Source organism: Coloeus monedula (genome assembly GCF_965178545.1).
Source record: "Coloeus monedula genome assembly, chromosome: 18".
NCBI lineage: Eukaryota > Metazoa > Chordata > Aves > Passeriformes > Corvidae > Coloeus > Coloeus monedula.
This window is the reverse complement of record NC_138798.1, coordinates 7,646,912-7,668,725: the sequence shown is the minus strand read 5'-3', so window position 1 is coordinate 7,668,725 and position 21,814 is coordinate 7,646,912. Positions and strand designations below refer to the sequence as shown.

General features: G+C 38.6%; 1 protein-coding gene across 1 annotated transcript; it reads left to right on the top strand.

Moving 5' to 3' along the window:
- The first annotated feature begins 968 nt into the window (after nt 1-968).
- On the top strand, nt 969-18,027 carry DGCR8 (DGCR8 microprocessor complex subunit). Its single transcript, XM_082293490.1, has 14 exons — nt 969-1,106; nt 6,951-7,950; nt 8,380-8,542; nt 9,707-9,849; nt 10,560-10,842; nt 12,336-12,533; nt 12,898-12,999; nt 13,554-13,652; nt 14,051-14,133; nt 15,235-15,335; nt 15,751-15,857; nt 16,074-16,201; nt 16,514-16,627; nt 16,973-18,027. Exons 2-14 carry the CDS (start codon nt 7,228-7,230, stop codon nt 17,054-17,056), a joined length of 2,328 nt encoding a protein of 775 aa, XP_082149616.1. The 5' UTR covers nt 969-1,106; nt 6,951-7,227; the 3' UTR covers nt 17,057-18,027.
- The last annotated feature ends 3,787 nt before the right edge of the window (nt 18,028-21,814 follow it).

Below are 21,814 nucleotides of genomic sequence, written 5' to 3'. Positions count from 1 at the left end.
TTAGTTGAAACTGTGTTCAGTTTTTGAGGGCAGCTTGCAATGATTTAAAGCAGTTTCAGTAACCTGATCATTATGTGTTGACACGGCACTGTGACATTATGTTCAAATTATCACCCTGTCATTAAATGTGTTGTTCCAGTGAGACAAACACAAAGATGGAAAGGCCTAACAGCGGTCTTCTGAATAAGTTTTAAAAGTTTTATTAAAATATTACTGTTACCTTTCATAGCAGTATTTGGGGACCTCAAAGACATGAGATCAGTGAAATACTAGAAAAAGATTCTCATGTCCTGAAGTTACACATGAAAAAACCACCAACATACTGTTGGTGACAAAACCAGGATGTATTATCACAATATTTTGTGTCTGATGTCGATTTCAAACCAGTATAACAGTGAAGGACAAAAGAAGCAACCCTCTAAGTAAGTGTATCAATAAAAGCTCTATATCACTCACAAATTATAAAATAACAGAGCAAATTAGGACAGCAAATGTTCATTAACACTTTAGAAGTAGTTTTACATAAATAGTGTAAGATATTTTCAATAATTATTTAGGAATTGTGTCTAAACACTGCAGTCAGATTTGGGACTTGTTCTGTGAACTGCTTAGTACATATAGCATGAGAAATGGCCCTACTTTGATTTATCCTTTTTAGGTAAATCAGCCTTGAAGCAGTAATGCTGTAGTTTTGTTGCTTAAAGATACAAAACAGCGTTTGCAGGGGAAAGTGGCTTTTTTTGTAGCTGGTCCGTACGGGGGGGAAAAGTCCCGAGTGCAGCCCGGGCCACACAAAGGATCCGCCCGCCCCGCCATGGCCCGGGCCTGTGAGGGCGGGTGTCTCCCGCGCCTCTATTGGCGGAGCGGGCTAACAGGCACGGGAATGGACCAATGGCAGCCGGGATTTCAAATCGCTGACAGCGGACGCTGCGGACGCCATTGGCGCGGCGCGCGCGGGGTCCCGCCCGCGGGGAGCGGAGGGGCCCAGCGCAGGCGTTTAAAGATGGCGGCGGCGCGGAGTGCGGGACGGCGATCGTGAGGCGGCCGGACTCGCCCTCACTCGCAGCCCCGGCACAGGAGCGGCGGGGCCGCCGGGTATGGCCCAGGTGGGTGCGGGTCCCGCGGGGCGACGGGCAGGGCGGGCCTGCGCGAGCACCAACCCCTCCGCCCGACAGGCCGCGGCGCCAGCGGGCCCGCCGCGCTCCTGCCGCCTGCCCGGTGCGGCCCCCGGGCTCGGAGCCCAGAGGAGCCTCTCCCCGAGCACCGACATCCCATCGCTGGAACTGGAAGGTGCTGCCCTGCCCGGAGGGTATTGCTGTGCGGCGCTTCCCCTGCGCCCGGCCTGAGCGGCCTCTGCTCAGAGCTGGTGTTGTGTTTTATTTTGTTTAGGGCTTTTCTTTGGTTGTTTTGGTTTTGTGTTTTGGGTTGGTTTTTTTTTTTTTTTCGTTTCCCGCCCACCCCCAGCCACCTCCCTACTCGCCTCGCCGTGGGATTGTGTTCAGGATGGTGGAAGGGAAGGAAACGCCATGTCTGTACCCTCGGCACCTCCTCGGCCGGGGGTGATGGGGAGTATGGGCTCCGGCTGTTCCTACACCGTGCCTCAGGTCCGTGTGTGTCTGTGGCAAACGGAGGCACGGGGAGGGTTCTGTTCCCCCTTTGTACAGGAGACAGGAGCGTGTCTCGGCTCCTGGGCAAAGTTAGGAAGAGAAGGCACCAACGTGTGTGCGGGCGCACAGGGACTTTTTAGTTTTGGTACATTGAAGGTAATGGGGTGTCTCTGTAACTCTCAGGATTCTTCTTCATGTGTTCTTTCTATTAATAGCAAAATATCTCGTTCAGCCTCTGAAAGGTTAATTCTCCCAGCTTTCTTCAGCTTTTTTTGGTTGGAAGCAGTTCGTTCTTTTGTAACTCCTTTCCTTAGGCTTCGGGTTTGTCTGCAGAGTTTGTTTGCCCGCTGAGACCTGAATATCCAGGCGTTGCTCGACCATAACCTGGAATTGGGTGAACACATTCAGTTTCTTTATTCCGTTAGGTTGCGAGTTAGAGGTCTTGGAATCAGATCTTTTATTTTTGTGATTTGAGAAATTTTTCTGTCTGTTTAGGTAATTAAACTTAGGGGTTCCTATTTTTGATTCTGGATGAGGAGTTGGGTTGCTAGGGTTTTTGGGCAGCTCCTTTTGATCATCAGGGTTGTTTTGCTTTTTTAGCGAAAGAGAAGGGAATTTGGTTCCTTATGTGTGCTGTTCTTCTTTACAAGTAAGAAGCTAATATATAATGTGAAAAGAAAAATATATTTTCTCTTTTCTAGGCTCTGATTTTCACCTTTTTTTGTAAATCATCTTCTTGTCTTACATAATTAATCAAACCATCTAAACCCTGCCAGAAAACTGGTCAACCTCTAAAAGCAACCATTGTTTTGCCATTTCTGAGTGTGCCTTTCCAAAATTATCTAGTCTGTTCATTCTGAAATGGGATGAAGCTTTATGAACTAGAGAAGTTCTTGAGCCTTGTCTGTATTTGCCACTGATACTGTTATTGTTGGGCCCTGGGTGCATTTTCTTAAACTTCCTTGACGACTGACTTACACAAAGTGGTTGTTTCCTTCAGAATGTTTCTACTCTACAGCTGATAATGAGAAGAGATGAGTTCTTACATGTAGTAGTTCTCTTAAAAAGTATTTTGTTTTGGTGCTTCCTGTTCTGGTTTAAAGAAAATAAATTCAGTCTCTTGAGGTTTTGTTTTGGGTGGTTTTTTGTTTTTGTTTTTTTTTTTTTCTGTTTTTTTTAGTAGTGGTTATAAATAGGATTAACTTATTTCTAGAGCTGTATGTATTGAAAAGACACACTAGGTATAATAAAAAGAAGGTAGATGACTGTGAGTGGGGAATTACTTCGAAAGGGGTTAATGGATCAGCACCAGAGTTGCCATTTGGTGCTGGAGGATGAGGAGGAGGACTTTGTATTTGGTTAGCAAATAAGGAGTTTGCTCTGAGCCACTCTTCCTTTTGGGGTCCACTGAATGTGAAGTAAGCAGTCTCTGACACAGTTTCTTTTCAAAAGTGACTTTTTGAAGAGAGAATTTGTGGTATGTTGTTCCTTGCTGCAGTTACAAGTATCTTTAAAGAAAATATGTTGTTTATTAAACTCATTACTAGACTGCTGACCTGCTGTAACTGAAGGGAATTTTCTTTGAGTTTGGGTGATGCTGGTTACAAATTTTAAGATTCTGGTTGTTTCCTGCCTTGAAAAAAGATACCCCTTTCTCTGTGTGTTTCTCTCCCATCCCTTTTCTGTCTGATTGTGGGAATGGGCAGTAGTACTTATTAAACAAAGTAGTTTTATTTTTTTCCCTTCTGTCTTTAAAAGACATCTGTAAGACAACCAGGCTAAGATTACTCTGCTTTTGTTGGGACTTGTGCAGTTTGCTACATTACATTTATATGTCGTCCCCCCCCCCCGTATCTGTATTGTTGAGTTTACTTTGTGACATGAAACTTTTAAAAATGATCAGCTAAAATAAGAACAAGCAGTTAAAAATGTGGAAATTCCATGTGTTGGTGATCTGCAGAAAATGAGCTGTGCACTCATGTTTTCAGTGTTTTTTACTGCTTGGTGCAGCTGCCAATGGTGTTGTGTCTCCTTGGAACAAATCTGTATGGATGGAACTGTTGATGGAACTTGGTGGAGCCTTAGAGAATGAAACTGTTATTTCAGGACAATATAATTAAGAATGGCAATAGGCAAACTGACTCACGTTCAGATTTAACTTGGTCCGCTGAGCCTGTTTGTGTGTGACAGTTATGTTCCCTTATCTTAGGCCCATTTGTTCCCTTGTCTAAGGCTGTTTGTAACCTACAAGCTCATCTAACTCATCCTTTTGCCTTTCTTCCCTTCTGTCTTTCCAAGTACCTGATAGCTCAGTGGTTTTGTTGGTTTGGGTTTTTTTCCCAGACCCTGATATAAAGGGCATATTGTAATGTCAGCTGGCAGGGAAGTAGATGGGAATTGGACCTGTGTTCCTCTGCTTCTGCCTTGCTTTTTGTAGCTTATAGGTAGGTACTGTAGCCCATTGTAACTGTGGAGCTACTGTTACCTATGATCAAAAGAGAAAAAACCCCTTGCAACAGTGTTGGAATAGTAACAAGCAGACCTTCCTTTGGACGCTTCCAGGTGTCCCAGTGGCGATGGGCACACCCAGCACTGGATTTCTACAATTATAAGGTTAATTAATTAGGCTATCTAACAGGTACATCAGCAGGAGATTCAGTTGCCCCAGTAACCCACCCCTGGGTCAGCCCCTTGGAGTTGGTCCAACGGTTCTCTGTCCCACTTCATATTATGTCTTATTGTAGGTCCCCTACTTAGAATAAGACTAAACAATATTTCAGGAATGTGTTTAGAAGGTCAGCTTATTGTTATAAAATCTAAGAGAAAGGGTAAGAAAAGTACTAGAGTTAGTTAAGGAGCTATATAATAGTAGTCTACAGAGCTACAAATATATGAAAAATGTATAAAAAAGCAAAAATCTTTTTGGCATCACTACCAGACTGTTATCTTACCCTAGGGATGTGGCAGGTTCATGGCTAGAAATGGGAAAAGCTCATTTGAACCCATCTTGGTCTATTACTTTTCCTGAGCACAGTGTGTGTACTGAGGAGCAGACAATCCCTGGCAGTGATTTGCTATTCATCGTTCAGCTATGCATCGTCTCACAGGCAGCAAGAAAGGGAAGACAACAAGAATTTGTTACCAGTGCTTGAATAGAATAACAAGACATCTTTCCTGCAAATAGCAGAGGTGTTGTTTCAGTGAGCCACCAAAGATGGGCAGGTAAAGGTTAAGTTCTTACGTTTTGACATTGGTGTTGTTAAAATACACTTGAGCATAGGAGCAGGACATGTATCAGGGATCTGGAAGCGGCATTCATGATCATGTGTTATGCCGTGTCAAAAATAAGTCTTTCTAGTTGGACCAGGTAGCTCTTCGAACACAAAGGAAGGCTTTGCTTGTTCAAATTCTAGAATGCTGATTTCAGTATTTCATTTCTGTGTGAACTACTTCTGCTTGCTCTTTTCAAGAGTCTTTAGAAGGCTTTTTAAGGTGGAAAAATGAGATGACTTGAGTGTTTCGTTTCCAGGAGTTGCTGAACTCATGCTGTGACTTTTGATTCTTTTGTTCAGAATTAAGACTTTAATGATTTACTGCGAAGAATTTAATAATTTGTCATTCACTTTTTTTTGCTTTTTTAATCTGGAGATGAGGAAGTTAATTATTAGACAAATATATTTCTAGGGGTGTTCTCTACAACATTGTATGTTTCAGAACCTGTTGAAAGATGAAGGAATTGTTCATTGCTAAGGTTGTTGTATGGTCATCTTGTAGGATGGAATGGATTTAAAGATAGAGAATTGCTTGTCTTGTTGGCGAATGAACCATTTTTCAATCTGAAAATGTGTTGGTATCAGAGAAGATGGGATTATTTTAAGAGTTCTTATCGGTCTTTTTCCTTAGTAATTTTATAATGCATGTCAAACTCGGCATGTTGGATGTGTCACAGTTTTGAGTATGATCAAAAAACCCCACACACATCAAAAAACCACCACAAAATATGAGAACTCCTCTGCTGCCCCAGCAAAATTTGCTTTGTTGCCAAATTAGAGATTGCGCTGTTATGTATTACGCTTTCTTCCAGCTTCCAGGTAGGTAACTTCTGTATGTTGCTGAATTTTAATTGATCCTGTTATACCTTCTGATTCCCCGCTTCGTGCCTTGCCCCAGCTGGTGTTTGGATGTTGCTGTTGGTTTGTTCTGCCAGGGCTGATGTAGAGGTGCATGAGAGAATTACACTTGGTTTCTCTAAGTCCCTCATGACAATGCAGATCTTCTGCCCTGTTGCCTGCAGTGTTACACAGCAACAGGAAAGATCTTGGAGCTTGTCTTTCCAGAATACTTGGGTAGACATTCTCTGCCAGCTGGGAATGCTTTGAACAGAGCAGACTCAGCCAGCTGACTGGCTGGGGCAGAGTGACAGTGCTTTGTTTCTAGCTTGTAGGATGATTTAAGCCTAGTTCAGTCTGGCATGGAGGGACTTGGAGAAACCAAAATAAGCAGGTAAGAAATGATCCTTCCTTTCCCTAGGTGCTTATGGTCCAGCACAGATGACAAAAGTATAATTGAAGATGCCATCATAGACATGGTAGAAAGAACCACCTAATGTGAAAAATAAACCCTAAACAAACACACCCTATCCCCTGTAAAATTTCCTAGAGGAATGGAATACTTTTTCCGAGTTAAATTCCCTAAAACAGTGGCTTCTAAATACCTTCCAAAATTAATTTGAGCTTTAATGCTATGTATCTGGACCTGAATTCTTTGGACATAAAGAGTAAATAGTTCCATAATAGTGCAAAATACAAGATCAAATGTCTAATATCTGGTTATCTAGAGAGTAATTTTCTGTGAGATTTTAGTAAATTGTGAGATTTCAAAAACAGCTGATAACTTAAACTTTGAAAAGCCATGACCATAGTCTTTAAAATCTTGTTGGTTTTGCAGATTGTCTTAAACTGTAAACTAATTAGCCTTTCTGCTGTGTGGGTAAGTATGGCTTGAATACCAGGTTGTTTCAAATTATGGGAAAAATTCCCCAAAATGCACAGTTTTTAGTCTGTCATGGTTAATGCCCTGCCTGCTAACCAAGCAGAGATAGTCAGCTAATTATAAAGGCAACTGTTTTAGCAAATTCTTGTGCTGGTGTACAGCTCAAGCAGTTAAACCACTCTAGTTTCAGCCTCATTCAAGATGGTATCTGGGTACCCTGCTTTTCTCACTGTGTCACTCTTCTACTTGAAATTTATGCTGGAAGGAGTGACATGTTTTCTTTCTGCCTGGGATACTATTTCCATTTTTTTCCTGTGACAAAATTCTTTTTTTGTTTGTTTCCTCTTGTAGGTTGAAAGAAGAAAAGGAGACCAGCTTGTCCAGTGAAGATGCACTCTTAGTCTTCAGCTATTTAAGCTGAATGCATTGTGATTTCCAATAATTGAGACAGTGATTCTGAAAGCTGTCTACATTAATGAAAAGAACAATGTAGTCAGCTTAACTGAATCATCAGTGTTGCATATTGAATAGAACATGATAAACCAATCCTGATGGACTTATGCATGTTAGGAATATAGAGATAAACATTTATTAAAGCATTGTTTTTTTTAAAACAGTAGTTTTAAAAATGGAGAACTATGAAAATGTACCACCCCTCCCTAAAGAACCTGCAAGAGAAATGAATGTGGAGAATCACACTTGTCCCCCACCTCTGCCGCCCAACGAACAGCCTCCACCACCTCCCCTGCAAACGTCCAGTGACGCAGAGGTAATGGACGTTGGCTCTGGTGGTGATGGACAGTCAGATACCCCTGCTGGGGACACGCACAGTCTCTGCAGAACACAGCTGCTCACAAAGGGATCTGCCTGCTACAAAAGTCGTCTTATCATAGACCCCAAGAGTAGTGACCAAAGCCCGAGAACTGCTCGTCACGCACCGTCAGTTCGAAAGTTCACCCCAGATCTTAAGTTACTGAAGGATGTGAAGATTAGTGTTAGCTTTACAGAAAGCTGCAAAAGCAAAGATAGGAAAGTTCTGTACACTGGAGTTGAGCAGGATTATAAGGCAGATACAGAGTTTGGTATTAATAATGTCAATGGGGATTTGCATGTTTGTCCTTTCGGTGGTAGTAATGGTAAAGCTGTAGGGCTAGGGGGTGAAAGTGATGACAAGAAGGATGATGAAAATGATATTGATCAGGAAAAGAGAGTGGAATTTGCAGTTCTGGATGAGCTAGAAGACTTTACCGACAATTTGATGGAAATAGATGAAGAAGGAGGAGGGTTCACATCTAAAGCAATCGTTCAAAGAGATAAAGTGGATGAAGAAACCTTGAATTTCTCATATGAGGTAAGTAAATCCACAGGTCTTTGCTGGGTAAGAGGTTTCCAAGTGGCTAGAAAAAAATATACAAAGAAACAATCTCTTCTCAAAGTGTGCAGTACGTGAGTCAAAACGGCAGAATTTTCAGAGAGAGCTTTGGCTGAGAACTTCTGTAAACTATTTTAGTCAAACTTCTGAGTTGTGTGGCAGCTTGTATAGTTTTCTGTAAAAACAGTATTTAAAAGTCTTCTCACACAATTACAGTTCACTTTATCATGTAGATTCTAGTTCTCACAAACTTATTTTCTTATTTTTCAGTCTTTTTACTGGAATCATTGGAAATTTCTAGCTTCTCTCTGTATGGAAGTGCATATCAAAAATGTCTGCTTTCTCTTTGCAAGGGAAAAGGGAGGTTGGTAGACCCAGAAGGATAGTGTCTGATGAAGTCTCTTTCAGGATGACTTTGATAATGATGTGGATGCTCTGCTGGAAGAGGGTCTTCGAGCACCCAAAACAAGGAGACTAGATAATGAGAAATACGGTGGTGAAAGTGATCACCAGTCTGATGGAGAGACAAGTGTGCAGCCAATGATGACCAAAATTAAAACTGTACTGAAGAGTAAGTTAATGTGCATTTAATAACTGTAGATCCTGTGTGTGGCTTGTGTCTGTAGGACGAAAGTATATCAACAAGCAGAGTGTGGGATAGCAATTTGTGTGAAATTGTTAATGTGTTGGAGAATTTTATTGTTGGGAGGCTTCTTACTGTGGAATATGATTTTTCACATTCTTAGAAGTTGATTTTTGCTTTTGATCTATTGTATGTAATAAGAATATATTTTAGTGCATTTTTGTGATTGTGAAAAATAATGAAGAGTGTTACCTCAGTGGTGGGGAGGTGAACAAGGGTGATCTGGGGTTTTTGTCTCTGGTCCTTCTGGCCTTTTTCCTGCTTCAGTTACATAACTTCTGCTGTTGAAATTGCTGCATGTGAGGTCTCCATGCATGCAATCTAGATAAAAAATAACAACTAGAAAAGTCAGTGGCTTACGTTTCTCCAATTTCATTGTATTAATGTTAGAAACTACTAATAAAGAGCTGAGAACACAAACCTATCCAGAAGAATGTAACTGAAAATCCTCTGAATTAGAATTAAAATTTAAACACGTACTTGTGGAGTATTTTACAGCTTCACTATATTCTAAAATAAAAAAACAAATAACTTTTTGCTCCAAAATTGTATAGTAACAGAGATTGCTGAAAGCTTCCTGGCAAAGATGAATGGTCTCTGATTTGTAATTTAGAGAGACATGAGTCCTTGGCTTAGAGATAAGCTATTTTCTGGCTGTTTGGGTCTGTGAATCTGGTGGTTTCTCGATGCAAATTTATTCCTGAGTGCCAAGTGAAAAATTTTTAATGGAAAATGAAGTTGTTTCTGAAGCGAGTATGACTTTTCCAGTAGATACTGGTGCTTGTGATAAGTAGAAAAAGACCAAAGAAAAGAGAATTCAATGATGAAACAAACAAATCTGTCTATATAAAAACTACTGCTACTATTGCCTTTAGTTGAGAACGTCATGGAATCTGTGATTTTGCAGGATTTAGTCTGGGTTAGAAGCATATACCTTGTTATTAAAACAACATCTCTCTACAAAACATTTTTAATCTTGTTTCAGTGCCATTTTATTCTTTGGGACAGAAAAAAACAATAATAAAAACCTGGCTTTTATTTCTATTCTTCTGAGCAGTCTATCCAAGTTTAAAGCCATTATTTGCTTTAAAGGTCGTGGCCGCCCTCCTACAGAACCTTTGCCAGATGGATGGATCATGACATTCCATAACTCGGGCATTCCTGTATATCTGCACAGAGAATCTAGAGTTGTTACCTGGTCTAGACCTTATTTTTTGGGAACAGGAAGCATAAGGGTGAGAGCTGTCAATTACTTAAATACTTACTAAAATTAAAAAAATTAGGTATGTTCATGCAAGCAGTTGGATATTTTTCTACTTTGGCAGGCTTGTTTCCAGTATTAGAATTAAGATCCTTGAAAAGTAAACTCTCTTGTTCCTGAAAATCTGATATGATTTTCTTAGGTGCTTTGTTTTTCTGTTTGGGCAGTTAAAGTAGTTAAAGTGAATGAGATGATCTTGTTTGGTGCCTTCACTTTTCTAGTATGGCTGCAATATCAAGGGTTTATTGCACCATGAAATATATATAGGGATCATTTCTTTGTAAATATAAACTAATCTGGGCTGTGGCTTGTGGTCCACATTTGCAGAAGTAAGGATATGACATTCATGAACCCAAGGAATCTGCAGAAATTGGATTTAATGCCATGGGCTTATGCCCCAGGAAAGCTCAGTGGATTTTATGAAAGCATGTAGTGTTTGCATATAGCTGAACAGACTGTAGTCTGGATCTAAACCAGTGGGTTTGTATCAGTGTTACACAGTGTGAAGATCCCACAGGAGGGGCCCTGCTCAGCTCTTGAGTAGAATGGCTTTGTTGACCGAAGAGGAGCTTGAGCCTAGACTGAATAAAAGTAGCTTCCATCTTGGTTGCATCTTTTGGGTTGGAGTTTTGCTTTTGGTGACCTTGAGATACTGAAACCTTCTGTATTATTTTATATTTGCAGAAACATGATCCTCCCCTTAGTAGCATTCCCTGCTTTCATTACAAAAAAATGAAGGAAAATGAGGAAAGGGAACAAAACAATGACATAACCCCTAATGGGGAAGTATCACCTGTAAAGCACCTAGATAAATCCTCAGAACTGGACTGCCAAACAGAAGAACCAGATTCCACTGCTGCTGATTCTGGGCCTTTAGATGACAAAGACCCCTCTGGGGGAGATGCAGCACAAGGAGCTTTGGGACAAGTTAAGGCCAAAGTTGAAGTATGTAAAGATGAATCTGTAGGTATGTATGGGAAGTGAAGTCTTTTCTTGACTTGAGCTGGGTAATGGCATTTGGGAAGTTTTATTCCAGACTTGGCTACTGAATTGTAATCTTGCCCGAAGCTCTGAGAGTCCACATGGAAAAGTTTTACTGAAAAATGTGAACATTTTGGTAGTTTAGTCCTGTAGACTTTATCTCCATTTAAGAATCAGTTATGTCAGTGCTGTTGTCAGTTGTTTGTGTGACTTCTGCAAATAGGCTTTTCTATTCACCCTCTGTATTGGCTGAGTTGTATCTATTTTCAGGATGATCTCTTAAGATAAATTATGTAGTTAAACTATATTTGTATTTGCACAAGTCTAGCAGACTAAGTCATGCAAATACAATTGCACTCCTACAAAGGGGTGATATGCTTCATTATTTTATTTATGCAAATCTGGTAGCCTTTACACAAAAAGTTGTTGAGAGACATCATGCCAAAATCACCACCCAGCAGAGATGAACTTGTGAGAGGAAGCTCATGTGTTAATTACCACATCTGCATACCTGAGAGTCCCATCCATGTAAATTTCTGCTGCTCAGAATATTGGTATGGATCATAGGCTACATTTGTCTTTGTAGTGCTCAGACATAAAACTTGTTTTCGTTACATATGTCATGTCCAGTCCAAAAACCATGCCAAAAGATGTAAAAAAAATCCCAAATCATCAATATGTAGCAGCAAAATTAAAGTCAGTAAGCACTTATTTTTTTTACATGAAGTTCACCTGTCTATCTCTCTCTTTAAATAGGATCTGTTCTGTATTACTGAAAAAGATACTGAGTGATCAAGTGTAAGCGTGACTTGCATTTGGAATCCCTTGTGGAAGGAAGCAGTATCAGCAGCTTGCTTTTGTTTGTTTACATCTGTGGATGCTACTCTTTATTTTTGCTGATTATATCTGCAGAATATCCTATAAAGGAGAAGCAGCTGTACTACAAGGGGCAATCTTTTAGTACTCTGTATGTGGATTTAATGTGTTAAATTCTGCATAGAGGCTGCAGATACTCATGGAGTTCATGGAGCATCACTGTACAGTGTTTCATGGTACACTGCATAATAAGTAGGCAGCAACAGTTGGGTTTGGCTTCAGGGAACTGAGGCTGAAAGCATAATTACTGTACTCACTGTGTACCTTGCTTCAGGTAAAGGGAAGGTGGTTAGATGTTGAAGCAGAACAATTACTGTCTTTTGTTGCAAATTGTGTTGGGTATTAATGCTGGTTAGGGATTAGTAAAATTATCAAGTGGCAGAACAAAATGGTGGGTTTTTAATTTTGTTTTCTGGTTTGCACAAACATTTTGCATTTGATCCTATAGTGAGAAAACTTACAATTATTTCTGTTAGTCCAAAACAGCATCTTAACCTTTTGCTCCTAGTCTAAGAAAATAATTATAGCACGTTTAAAACAGTGGAAATGGAGAACCTAATGCTTGTTCAGTGGTAGAGAGAGTAACTTGATTGTGTTTCTCAGATCTGGAAGATTTTAGGCGCTATCTTGAGAAGCGTTTTGACTTCGAACAAGTGACTGTAAAGAAATTCCGGACCTGGGCCGAGCGACGCCAATTCAACCGGGAGATGAAGCGGAAGCAGGCGGAGTCTGAGCGGCCCATCCTGCCGGCCAACCAGAAACTCATCACCCTGTCTGTGCAGGATGCACCCATAAAGAAAGGTTAGCTGATCTACCTGGAGTTCAAATAGTCTTTATTGAAGACTAATTGCAGTTCTAAGCTTGACTGAAAATAAAAAAAATCCTCTAATAAGGCCACTTTATTCCTGATCCAGTATTCTGTGTTCTTTGACCCATCATATATTACATGGTAAAGAAAAAATACTGTCAAAATATACTTCCTATTATAAAGACCAATTTCTAAACAAGAATATTTTTATTTAAGGTTACAGTCCTGGTAAGTGATGACTACCTTCAGCTCTTTTTAATGCTAAGTGTTGCCTAGTATTGATTTATTTGTAACAGAAATGATCTTTCAAAGACTGGAACTAATTAGCTTCTTCCCTTCTTTCTGTCATTTTTGCAGAGTTTGTCATTAATCCCAATGGGAAGTCTGAAGTTTGCATCTTGCATGAATATATGCAACGAGTCCTAAAGGTTCGCCCTGTTTACAATTTCTTTGAATGTGGTAAGTCTGTTTTCTTCAACAACTGTATCCTGATTTTGATGCTTAATCAAGAATCCAAAAGTATTGCATATATGGAAGATATAACTGGAATCAAGTTAATATTGGGGTTTTCTTTCCTTAAGTGGTATAATATATGTTCCATTCATTCTTGCTTTTGCTGTTTGGGGGTTTTTTTAGAGGGTATCTTATAATCATTCAGAATTACATTATTCCTGGGTATGCATTACATAATACAACTGAATTTCCAATATCAAAATGTGTAGCTCTTGTATACGCACCACGATGCAAAAACTTTGGAATTAATATTTGAGTTCTGGCAGATTACCAGTGATCTCTTAAAATCTGTAAGTTCTTTATTTGGAAGAATGATGTATATGGTGGTAAGTCTGTTAATGGAAAACTGTTAATAAAACAGTTTTTCAGTCTTTGTGAAGAATAAACCATTTTCATTCCTCTTCAAGTTGAAATTAAGAAAACAAATCTTGATAGTGGTGATATTTCATATACATTGAGAGTTCCAAAAAGCTTTCTTTTCTTTCCTCCTCCATTTCCAGAGAACCCAAGTGAACCTTTTGGAGCCTCAGTGATTATTGATGGAGTAACTTACGGGGCAGGAACTGCCAGCAGCAAAAAACTTGCCAAGAATAAAGCTGGTAATATTTTTTTCTTTCTCAGTGCCAACTGCTGAATTGTTGATCTATTTGCTTCTTGTACCATTCTGGGGTTCTGAGGGCCATGGTGATACAGTACAAGGGTTTTGCTGTAAGAACTAGGGGATGATAACTCTTTATTTTTAGGTCTTAAAGGCTCTATATCACTTCTAAAATGAGACTGGAATATTTTTCCTTTTGTAGGCACTTATAAAAAGTAGTTTCTTCTTATTTTAATTAATTACGAGACTTCAATTATCAGGTTGAACAAGTAGAACTTTTTTTCCCTTGGAAAGTGTAAGTGAATACATTTCTTACCAGAAAAAAATACCTGTCAATTTCTAGAGGAGATATTTTTGTTCAAAATAAACCTAATCAAGATGTTTAATCACTCTCTGCAGCTCGAGCTACACTGGAAATCCTTATTCCTGACTTTGTTAAACAGACCTCTGAGGAGAAGCCCAAAGACAGTCAAGAACTTGAGGTACTGAGCTCATGCTTCCTGGCTGGTGTCATTTGAGTTTGGTTTTTAAAACACTGCACATTTAATATCAGAAAGTTAAAATTAATAAGACTGTTTTCTCAGTCAAATGGAAATATAAAATCCTTCATTTAGAGCAAGACTTATGGCTAAGAAAATACTTTTTTTTTTCTATCGGAATAGATCAGTAAATTTGCTCTGATTCAGAGAACTGGTGTCTTCATTGACACATCAGGTCACTTACTGAAGACCTGAGATGTTGCAAGGTACCAGACTGCCTGTACTGCCCTACCTTCCAGAGTCCTCTGGCTGATACCAGTAAAGGTTCAGAGCTAGATGCTGTTTGGTTTTGTGTATCAATCTTAGGACACCAAGTAAGAAGTAAAAGTGCTCAGGCTTCTGAGATGTTTTTATTACCACATAGTGAAATCTCATAGTTTAGGCAGTGACATTTAAGTAAATCAAAGGAAAAATTTCTTTAAGAGGAGAGTTGTGCTATATGCTCAGGTACTGGGAGAATTAAATGGCTCATTGATCAGTGATACCATCAGTAAGGAGTAAAGGAAAAATCAGTGATCAGCCTGAAAGGAATGTTTTCTAAAATGAAGTTATATACAGAATGAGTTGTTTGTACCCTTGCTTTAACATAGAACTGTATTGTATGCCATGCACTACTGAAATGGTCATTAAGGAAATGCAGACAATTTTTTCCATTCTTTTAAAATAAAATACCAAATGCGCCAATAGCTGTTCGGTTTTCTTTTATTAAACCACAGCATTTTGATAAAGTTTCATATTTAGTTAAATAAAATAACCTTGTCCTGAAGGGAGAAATTATGATAAAGAATTTATAAGATTGTAGTTTTTATGTACATATTGAATAATGTAAGATTGGAGTTAAAATTTGTCTGCAAATGTTATGATTAGGTGTGACAGTTTTAATAATGTTGCTTTTCATCCATTATGGATTTTAAAACACTTTTTAAAGTATTAAGCACAGAGCAACAGAATTTTTTGAGTATAGCAAAAGAGAAGTTAGGGTTAAGGACATCATTAGGGTTTTCTTTGCACAAAGCACAATAACCCTTTTCAATTCCTTTGCAGTATTTTAACCATATCAGTATTGAGGACTCACGGGTATATGAACTCACCAGTAAAGCTGGACTCTTGTCTCCATATCAGATTCTCCATGAGTGCCTTAAAAGGTAAGGCTGCAGCATGAGGACCCCTGTGTGGTGTGAGGTGTTGCTGTTTGCTTGTTGCTGGTGTTTGTCAGTGACCCTGCCTGAGCTTCTGTGCTCCCTGAGCCTGGGAGAGACGTGGTGGGGACTGACCTGGTTAATGCCGAGTCCTCTCTAATTCATATTTGCTGTTCATGCCTCTTTGGAGATCAGGATGTAGTTACTGGACAAATGTATTTTGTTTTCTTTCGTACAGGGTTGCTTTTTTGTTTGACTCAAGTTACTGATCAAAAAAGATCTCTTTGTTAATTAATGTATTGACATTTGTTATTAATATATCTAGTGTCATTGCAATGACTATCCAAGATGATAAACTGCAACCGCTTCACTTGTTTGTCATTTTGCTTAATATGTGATCTTGATTGTGTTTGTGCTTAAGAAACCATGGAATGGGTGATACATCCATAAAGTTTGAAGTGATTCCTGGGAAAAATCAGAAGAGTGAATATGTCATGACTTGTGGCAAGCACACAGTGCGAGGCTGGTGTAAGTACAATAATTGGTGTGACCTCTGAATCTCTCTTTCTCTCTTCCTGTTCTCCTTTGCTGTCCGTTCTGAGGGTGCTCGTTCAGCCACCAAGTTTGTTACGTGCTTATCCTGCTCTGCTCTGGTATCTCAGTTACGACTAACAAGTGAATATTTGCGGCTGTCTCATTAGACAGTGTGCTGGTATTGACACACTTCCATGGTTATTCTTACAGGCAAAAATAAAAGAGTGGGGAAGCAATTGGCTTCTCAGAAAATCCTTCAGCTACTGCATCCACATGTGAAAAATTGGGGCTCTCTCTTGCGAATGTATGGCAGAGAGAATAGCAAGCTGGTTAAACAGGTGAGCATGCTTTTGTTTGAGTATAACCTTCCCTGTGACTGGAGTTTTGCTTTTGGATTTTTCTGGATTTGTAAATTTAGTTACAACAGAACTTTAAGGTGCCTGGATTTCATTGACAGTAATAATTGTGTTAATCTTGCATCTTCCAGGTCAAAATTAAAGAACCTATTTAACTAACTTGTGGAAGTAGATGTTCCTACTTAAGGAAGTACAACTAACTACGGAAGTACTACAGAATAAACTTTGCTCCATGTACATTAATTTTTTTTTTCATCAAGTTGATCAGTTGTTGCTTATGATTCTATTGAATAGGAAACCTCTGATAGAAGTGTGATAGAACTTCAGCAGTATGCCAAAAAGAACAAGCCAAATCTGCACATCCTGAATAAGTTACAGGAAGAAATGAAAAAACTGGCACAGGAAAGAGTGAGTATACATTCTTACATATTTACAAACAGCATGAATGTCATGGGTCACTTGTACCAATGATCAGATTTTTTTTTTTTTTTTTGCTTATTTTACACAGTATTTAAAGTAGAGAGAGCTCTTCAGAATTTGATTAGGGTCTACTTCTGGGGAGACTTTCATCCTCTCTTCTAAACTGGCTTATAACTTGATTGTACCTACATCAGTACATTTATTTTTAACATTAGCCCTAGATAGCCTCTTGCAACAATTCACACAAGTTTGGCTAAAATTGTTCAGAATTTTAACTGTTTTAGGATTCTCTTCTCTTTGTGACTGTGGTGGGGGTCGTTTTGTATTTTTTAGGAGGAAACCCGAAAGAAACCCAAGATGACAATAGTGGAATCGGCTCAACCTGGTAGTGAACCTCTCTGTACTGTTGATGTGTAATGAGAAAATGTACAAGTGGGGAGCAATAACACAAATGGAGGAACTAGATTTTCAACAATTATTTAAAAATTGTTTGCTGCAGAATGCAAGATAACTTTTAAAATCCAAGCTGCTTCAGTTATGCATTGTTCTTTTTGCATCATCAGGGCAATATTACTTTTTCCTAGTTTCTTTTTCTTTGGTTTTTTTTTTTTCTTGTTTAATACCTCTGAGATATGTATGTTTAAAGAATTGATCATAAAGATCTCTACTGGGGCAAATGCACAGAGGACAGGCATGTTCACACAGGATAAAACCAATCAAGCACTTTCTCCTGGAAAGCCATCCATGTTGTTTGAAATGGATGTATTTTACGTATGAAATTCAGAATATCTATGTACAGGTTGAAGCTGATATTATATATATACACATTCATATATATGTATATATAAAAGAAATATATGTACATCTTCTTGTATGAACATGCCTAAAACTATTTTTGTGAAAAGTTTTGTTGCATTTCAGCACATAATAATATGCACTGATAAGACACTTTGGTGACAAATACAGGAAAGTGATGAGCAATGTTTCTAATGCCATAGAATTAGGCCAGTAATGCTGTTTCTTTTTGTTTTGTTTCTTGTCTTCTGCCAGGCTTAGTTATTTGAGATTACAAGATGCAGATTTTGTTATTACTTGAAAAGAACAAGAATACCTGGTAGTGTTAAGAGTAACAGGTTGGAGATTCAAAATTACCGGGGTTTATTTTAAATGAAAAGAGCCTGTGTTAGTTTATGGATCAGTTGAACAGGGAAAATATGGCCCCACATATATGATTAAAATAAAAACTGTAATTTGAAAGGCTGTTTTCAAAGCTTGGAGCCAAAATGCAGCTGATGATGGTTGATAGCCTGAAAATATTTTGCCAATGACTTTCCACTCCCTTTTCCCAGCAATAAAACAACTTCTCATTTGTTTGGTGTCAGATTGCATCTGACTTGTTAAGTCTTAATTAATTTGCACCATAAAAGCAAAGAATTTAGAAAAAAAATCAACACAACCCTTAAGTCTGACTGCAGCAATTTAGGGTTTTTTAAGAAGTTTTTGGTTTTACTTTTTTTAATTACATTTGTAGTTTTTAAAGAAAGTGTGTAACTTCTGCAAGGAAAATTAGAATGTAGATTTGGAATATGACATAGAACAATAAGTAGAATGAGACCATAACCTGTTATAAATAAGAAAATCACAAATATGCAACTAGTCTAAAATACAATCCTGGCTAACAGGCAGTACTCACTGTGTCATCTGAGGCTTTATTAAGCCAAGCACAGAAGAAATAGTGTGGCAGTCTGCTCTGTGGGTTTCATCCTTCATACAGGATTCACTGGGTGACTGCAGTTAAGTCTTCTCTTGGAACCATTTTTTGGTTTGGTCTTTAAGAAGAGTGTGAAAACCAAGCTAGTGGCAGGGCTGCAGTGATTTATCCAGGAGCTGCACTGCTCCGTTTTTACACTCCTGCTCCTGTTGGGAATAAAAGGTCAGTTCTCTGTACCTGCTGCAGCTCCTGGTACTTATGTTGACAGGAATCTGGGGCTTGAGGGTTTTTTTTGGTTTTGTTTTGGTTTTATTCTGATTTTGATGTGGTTTTGTTTTTTAATTTACCATGTTACATAGAGTGCTGCAGTATATTGAATTTAGTGCCTACTGGATTTAAAATGTTGGCATCAGTATTGTAAGACCTTCTTTTAACATTACATGTTACTTTGGAAATACGTGGATTTTAATTTGTATTTCAAACTAACATTCTCTAATGTGTTGCATATAATGTATGAGGTTAAACAGGAGGAGTCATGGAGTCTTACCTGTTTGTGTTTAAATGATACGCTTGGAGGTCTCTGCAAATATGAATCCACCCAGTTTTTATTATTATATTTAGCTTTTTAGTTCCATGAGTTGTAATCCTGTTACAACAGGATACGGGTAGTTGGAAGACAGTATATAAACTATTATTTAAAGAAGTGGCCTGTCTTAAAAAAAAAAAAAGAAAAAAAGAAAAAAAAAAAAAAACACTGCCTCTGCTTTTTTTTGTATAGCTTTAATAAATCTCCATCTTTTGAAGGGTATATATAATATTGGTGCAGTAGTGACAAACAGTGATTGCTGTTTGTCTCTTTTTGTTGTTTTTTTATTGGGACTTTTTTGTTTGTTTTCATAAAGACAGGGCTTTTATCTATGCCTAAATGTATTACTCTTAGATAGGTTTTATTTCAGCTTGTGTTTTCAGCAGAAAAATCTGTACTTGGATGGCACTGTAAAAGACAAATCACCCTTGTAGATCTTTTTTATTTTTCTGAAATCAGAATGTCAATGCATTTGCAGGTCACCTGCAGAATATCCATAGATGCCTCACTTACCAATTTGTTTTCATTAATTTTAAGAGGATTGCTGTATTACCTCAGTCTGCCACTATCAGAATCACAAGGTGACCATTGCCCTTAATTAAAACATCCAGAGATTTCATTGTGAACCAAAGCCTAGAACGTATATTATGCATTCTAAACAAAAACAAACAAAAAAAGATGGTATTAGACCTTGCTGCAGCCTTTAACTGGAGAGATGTCCAGAAAATAGCGCAATAACTGCTGGAACAAACAACGTAACTGCTGTTTATGTCATTGTGAAGTATTCTTGTGTTTTAATGTTTACTATTGTTTGGAGTGTAACAGTCTTGCATTTGCACATAAGCACGAGCTGCTGTGATAGAGGATAGATCATTGCATTAACTTCAGCTTCTGCATGAACACTTACAGTGTGATTCAAGATGTATCCTAAACTTGTCTTGTAACTCTTGTGTGTTTTCTAGGTAATCGGCTGTAAAGGTTTAGATCTGATTGTATGAATGCATAAAACTGCTGCTTTTGTCACTGATACTTGTTATTTATCCCTTCTATATCCAGAGGAAGATGGGTATTTTTATAGGGATGGAGTGTATTTTTAAGAACTGTTCCATCCTTTGGGGATTAGACAGTTTTTGCTTTGCATATGATGTGCTTCTTGACAAAAGTGTGGTATATTGACTTTAAGGATTAAATTCGTGTGCATTCAAATCTTCATGGTACTGACGGAAAACTTACTGTGACTTCCGGTGACTAGTCAGATGCTACCTACTGAAACACCAGTCATCAGCTTTTTTTACCATATTTATTAGACAAAACTGATGAATTAGTTGGGTACTCAGAAGTTTGGAAAGACTATTATGCATAACCTTAACTGTTGTATGTAAACTTCCATTCTCCTGTGATGCTGTTAGGCTTTATACAAATATATTTGTAATGTCCAAGTATTTAAAAGCATCATGATTATCTTACTAATTCCCTAAACTGTACTTTGGTTCTGGAATGAAATTCAGGAAGTGATAGCCTCCTAACTTTCTGTGGGAAGAAACGTGAAGTGCAAGAAGCCATGCTGTTATTAACCAAATAAAATTATCAATGACAGTATTTCAAAGTGTATCTGCGAAAGTGGGAAAACAAAACAAAGTTCATCCTTATTGTCCCAGCAGGTAACAATGGTTGCTGTTTGAGTTGTGTTGGGTGCAGTTGCTTAGTGCCAGTGCTAAATTGGTACAACTATAAAGCCTCATTTTCACTGAGCCTCTGCTTGCTTTTTTTCTGCACAATCATGTAATCCTCTGTGTTCGGTCTTTGAGTACTACATGTGTATTTTTCAGACAATTAGTTTCGAGCAATAAAGTTTGATATTATAAAATGTGCCAGTGTGATCAGTATTATGATAGTTTAAGCATATCGAGAGAAAGGACCTCTTATTCCTCAAGTCCTGTAGGTATCTTTAAAGAGAAATTAGATCAGTGCAGGCTCATTGGTTATGAAAATACTGAATCACTTTTTCTGTGAGGAATTGAATGTTTACATGGTTAAACACTTGGAATGAAATTAAGTTCCTTTTTAAAAATTGGGATTTGTATTTTTACTTAAACGGTGTCAAGGTTGGAAATGTTACACCTGAAGTGCTGGTTTTGGTACCTGCTGTCACTGGAAAGGTGGGGTATCAGCACAACTGTGGGCTGTAGTAGAATTTTGTTGTTGTTGTTGGACCATATTAAATGTATATTGGAAGTATGTTCAGTAAGTTGAGATTTAAGATGGTCATTCCTTCTAACAGTCTTGCGTGTCTGTTCTGTAGCATGGATCACAGTCTGTTAAATAGTAGCTCCTGAGTGTCTGGCTGCAGTGTGAATCCTGACAAGAGAGCACCTTGTGCAAGCATGGGAGTCTCAGCCAGGTTTGATTTCACCCCCAGCAGATGCACTGGCAGTGCAGCGTAAGGTGCTGGTGTCTGTACACTTCATTTCTGGCTGTCAGGTTTCAGTGGTGAGGGCCTGGCTCAAGCAAAGTCACCTCAGCTTTAGCAGTGTGGTGTAGGAAACTTAAAGCCTTTATTGTCTTATCAGTGATACTACAGTCTGAGAATAAGAGTGACTTCAACTGTGGAAAGTGTAGCATTTTTATCAGATTGCATGTGTTACTTCTTAGTGAAGATTTATGGAAGGGTTAAGGTTGCTGCTTACTGAAAAATGCAGCACAGTTTTGACAGGGTAGCAGAGCTGGATGAAATACTGACAAGTCCAGGTCCCTGTAACAGGATGACCTGCTGTGGGAATTGGGTGTGTCTCTTTCTCTATTCATCTAAAAAAGCAGGATTTGGCCTAATTGTATGTAATATCCTGTCCCTGGAAGTGGTCAAGATCAGGTTCGATGG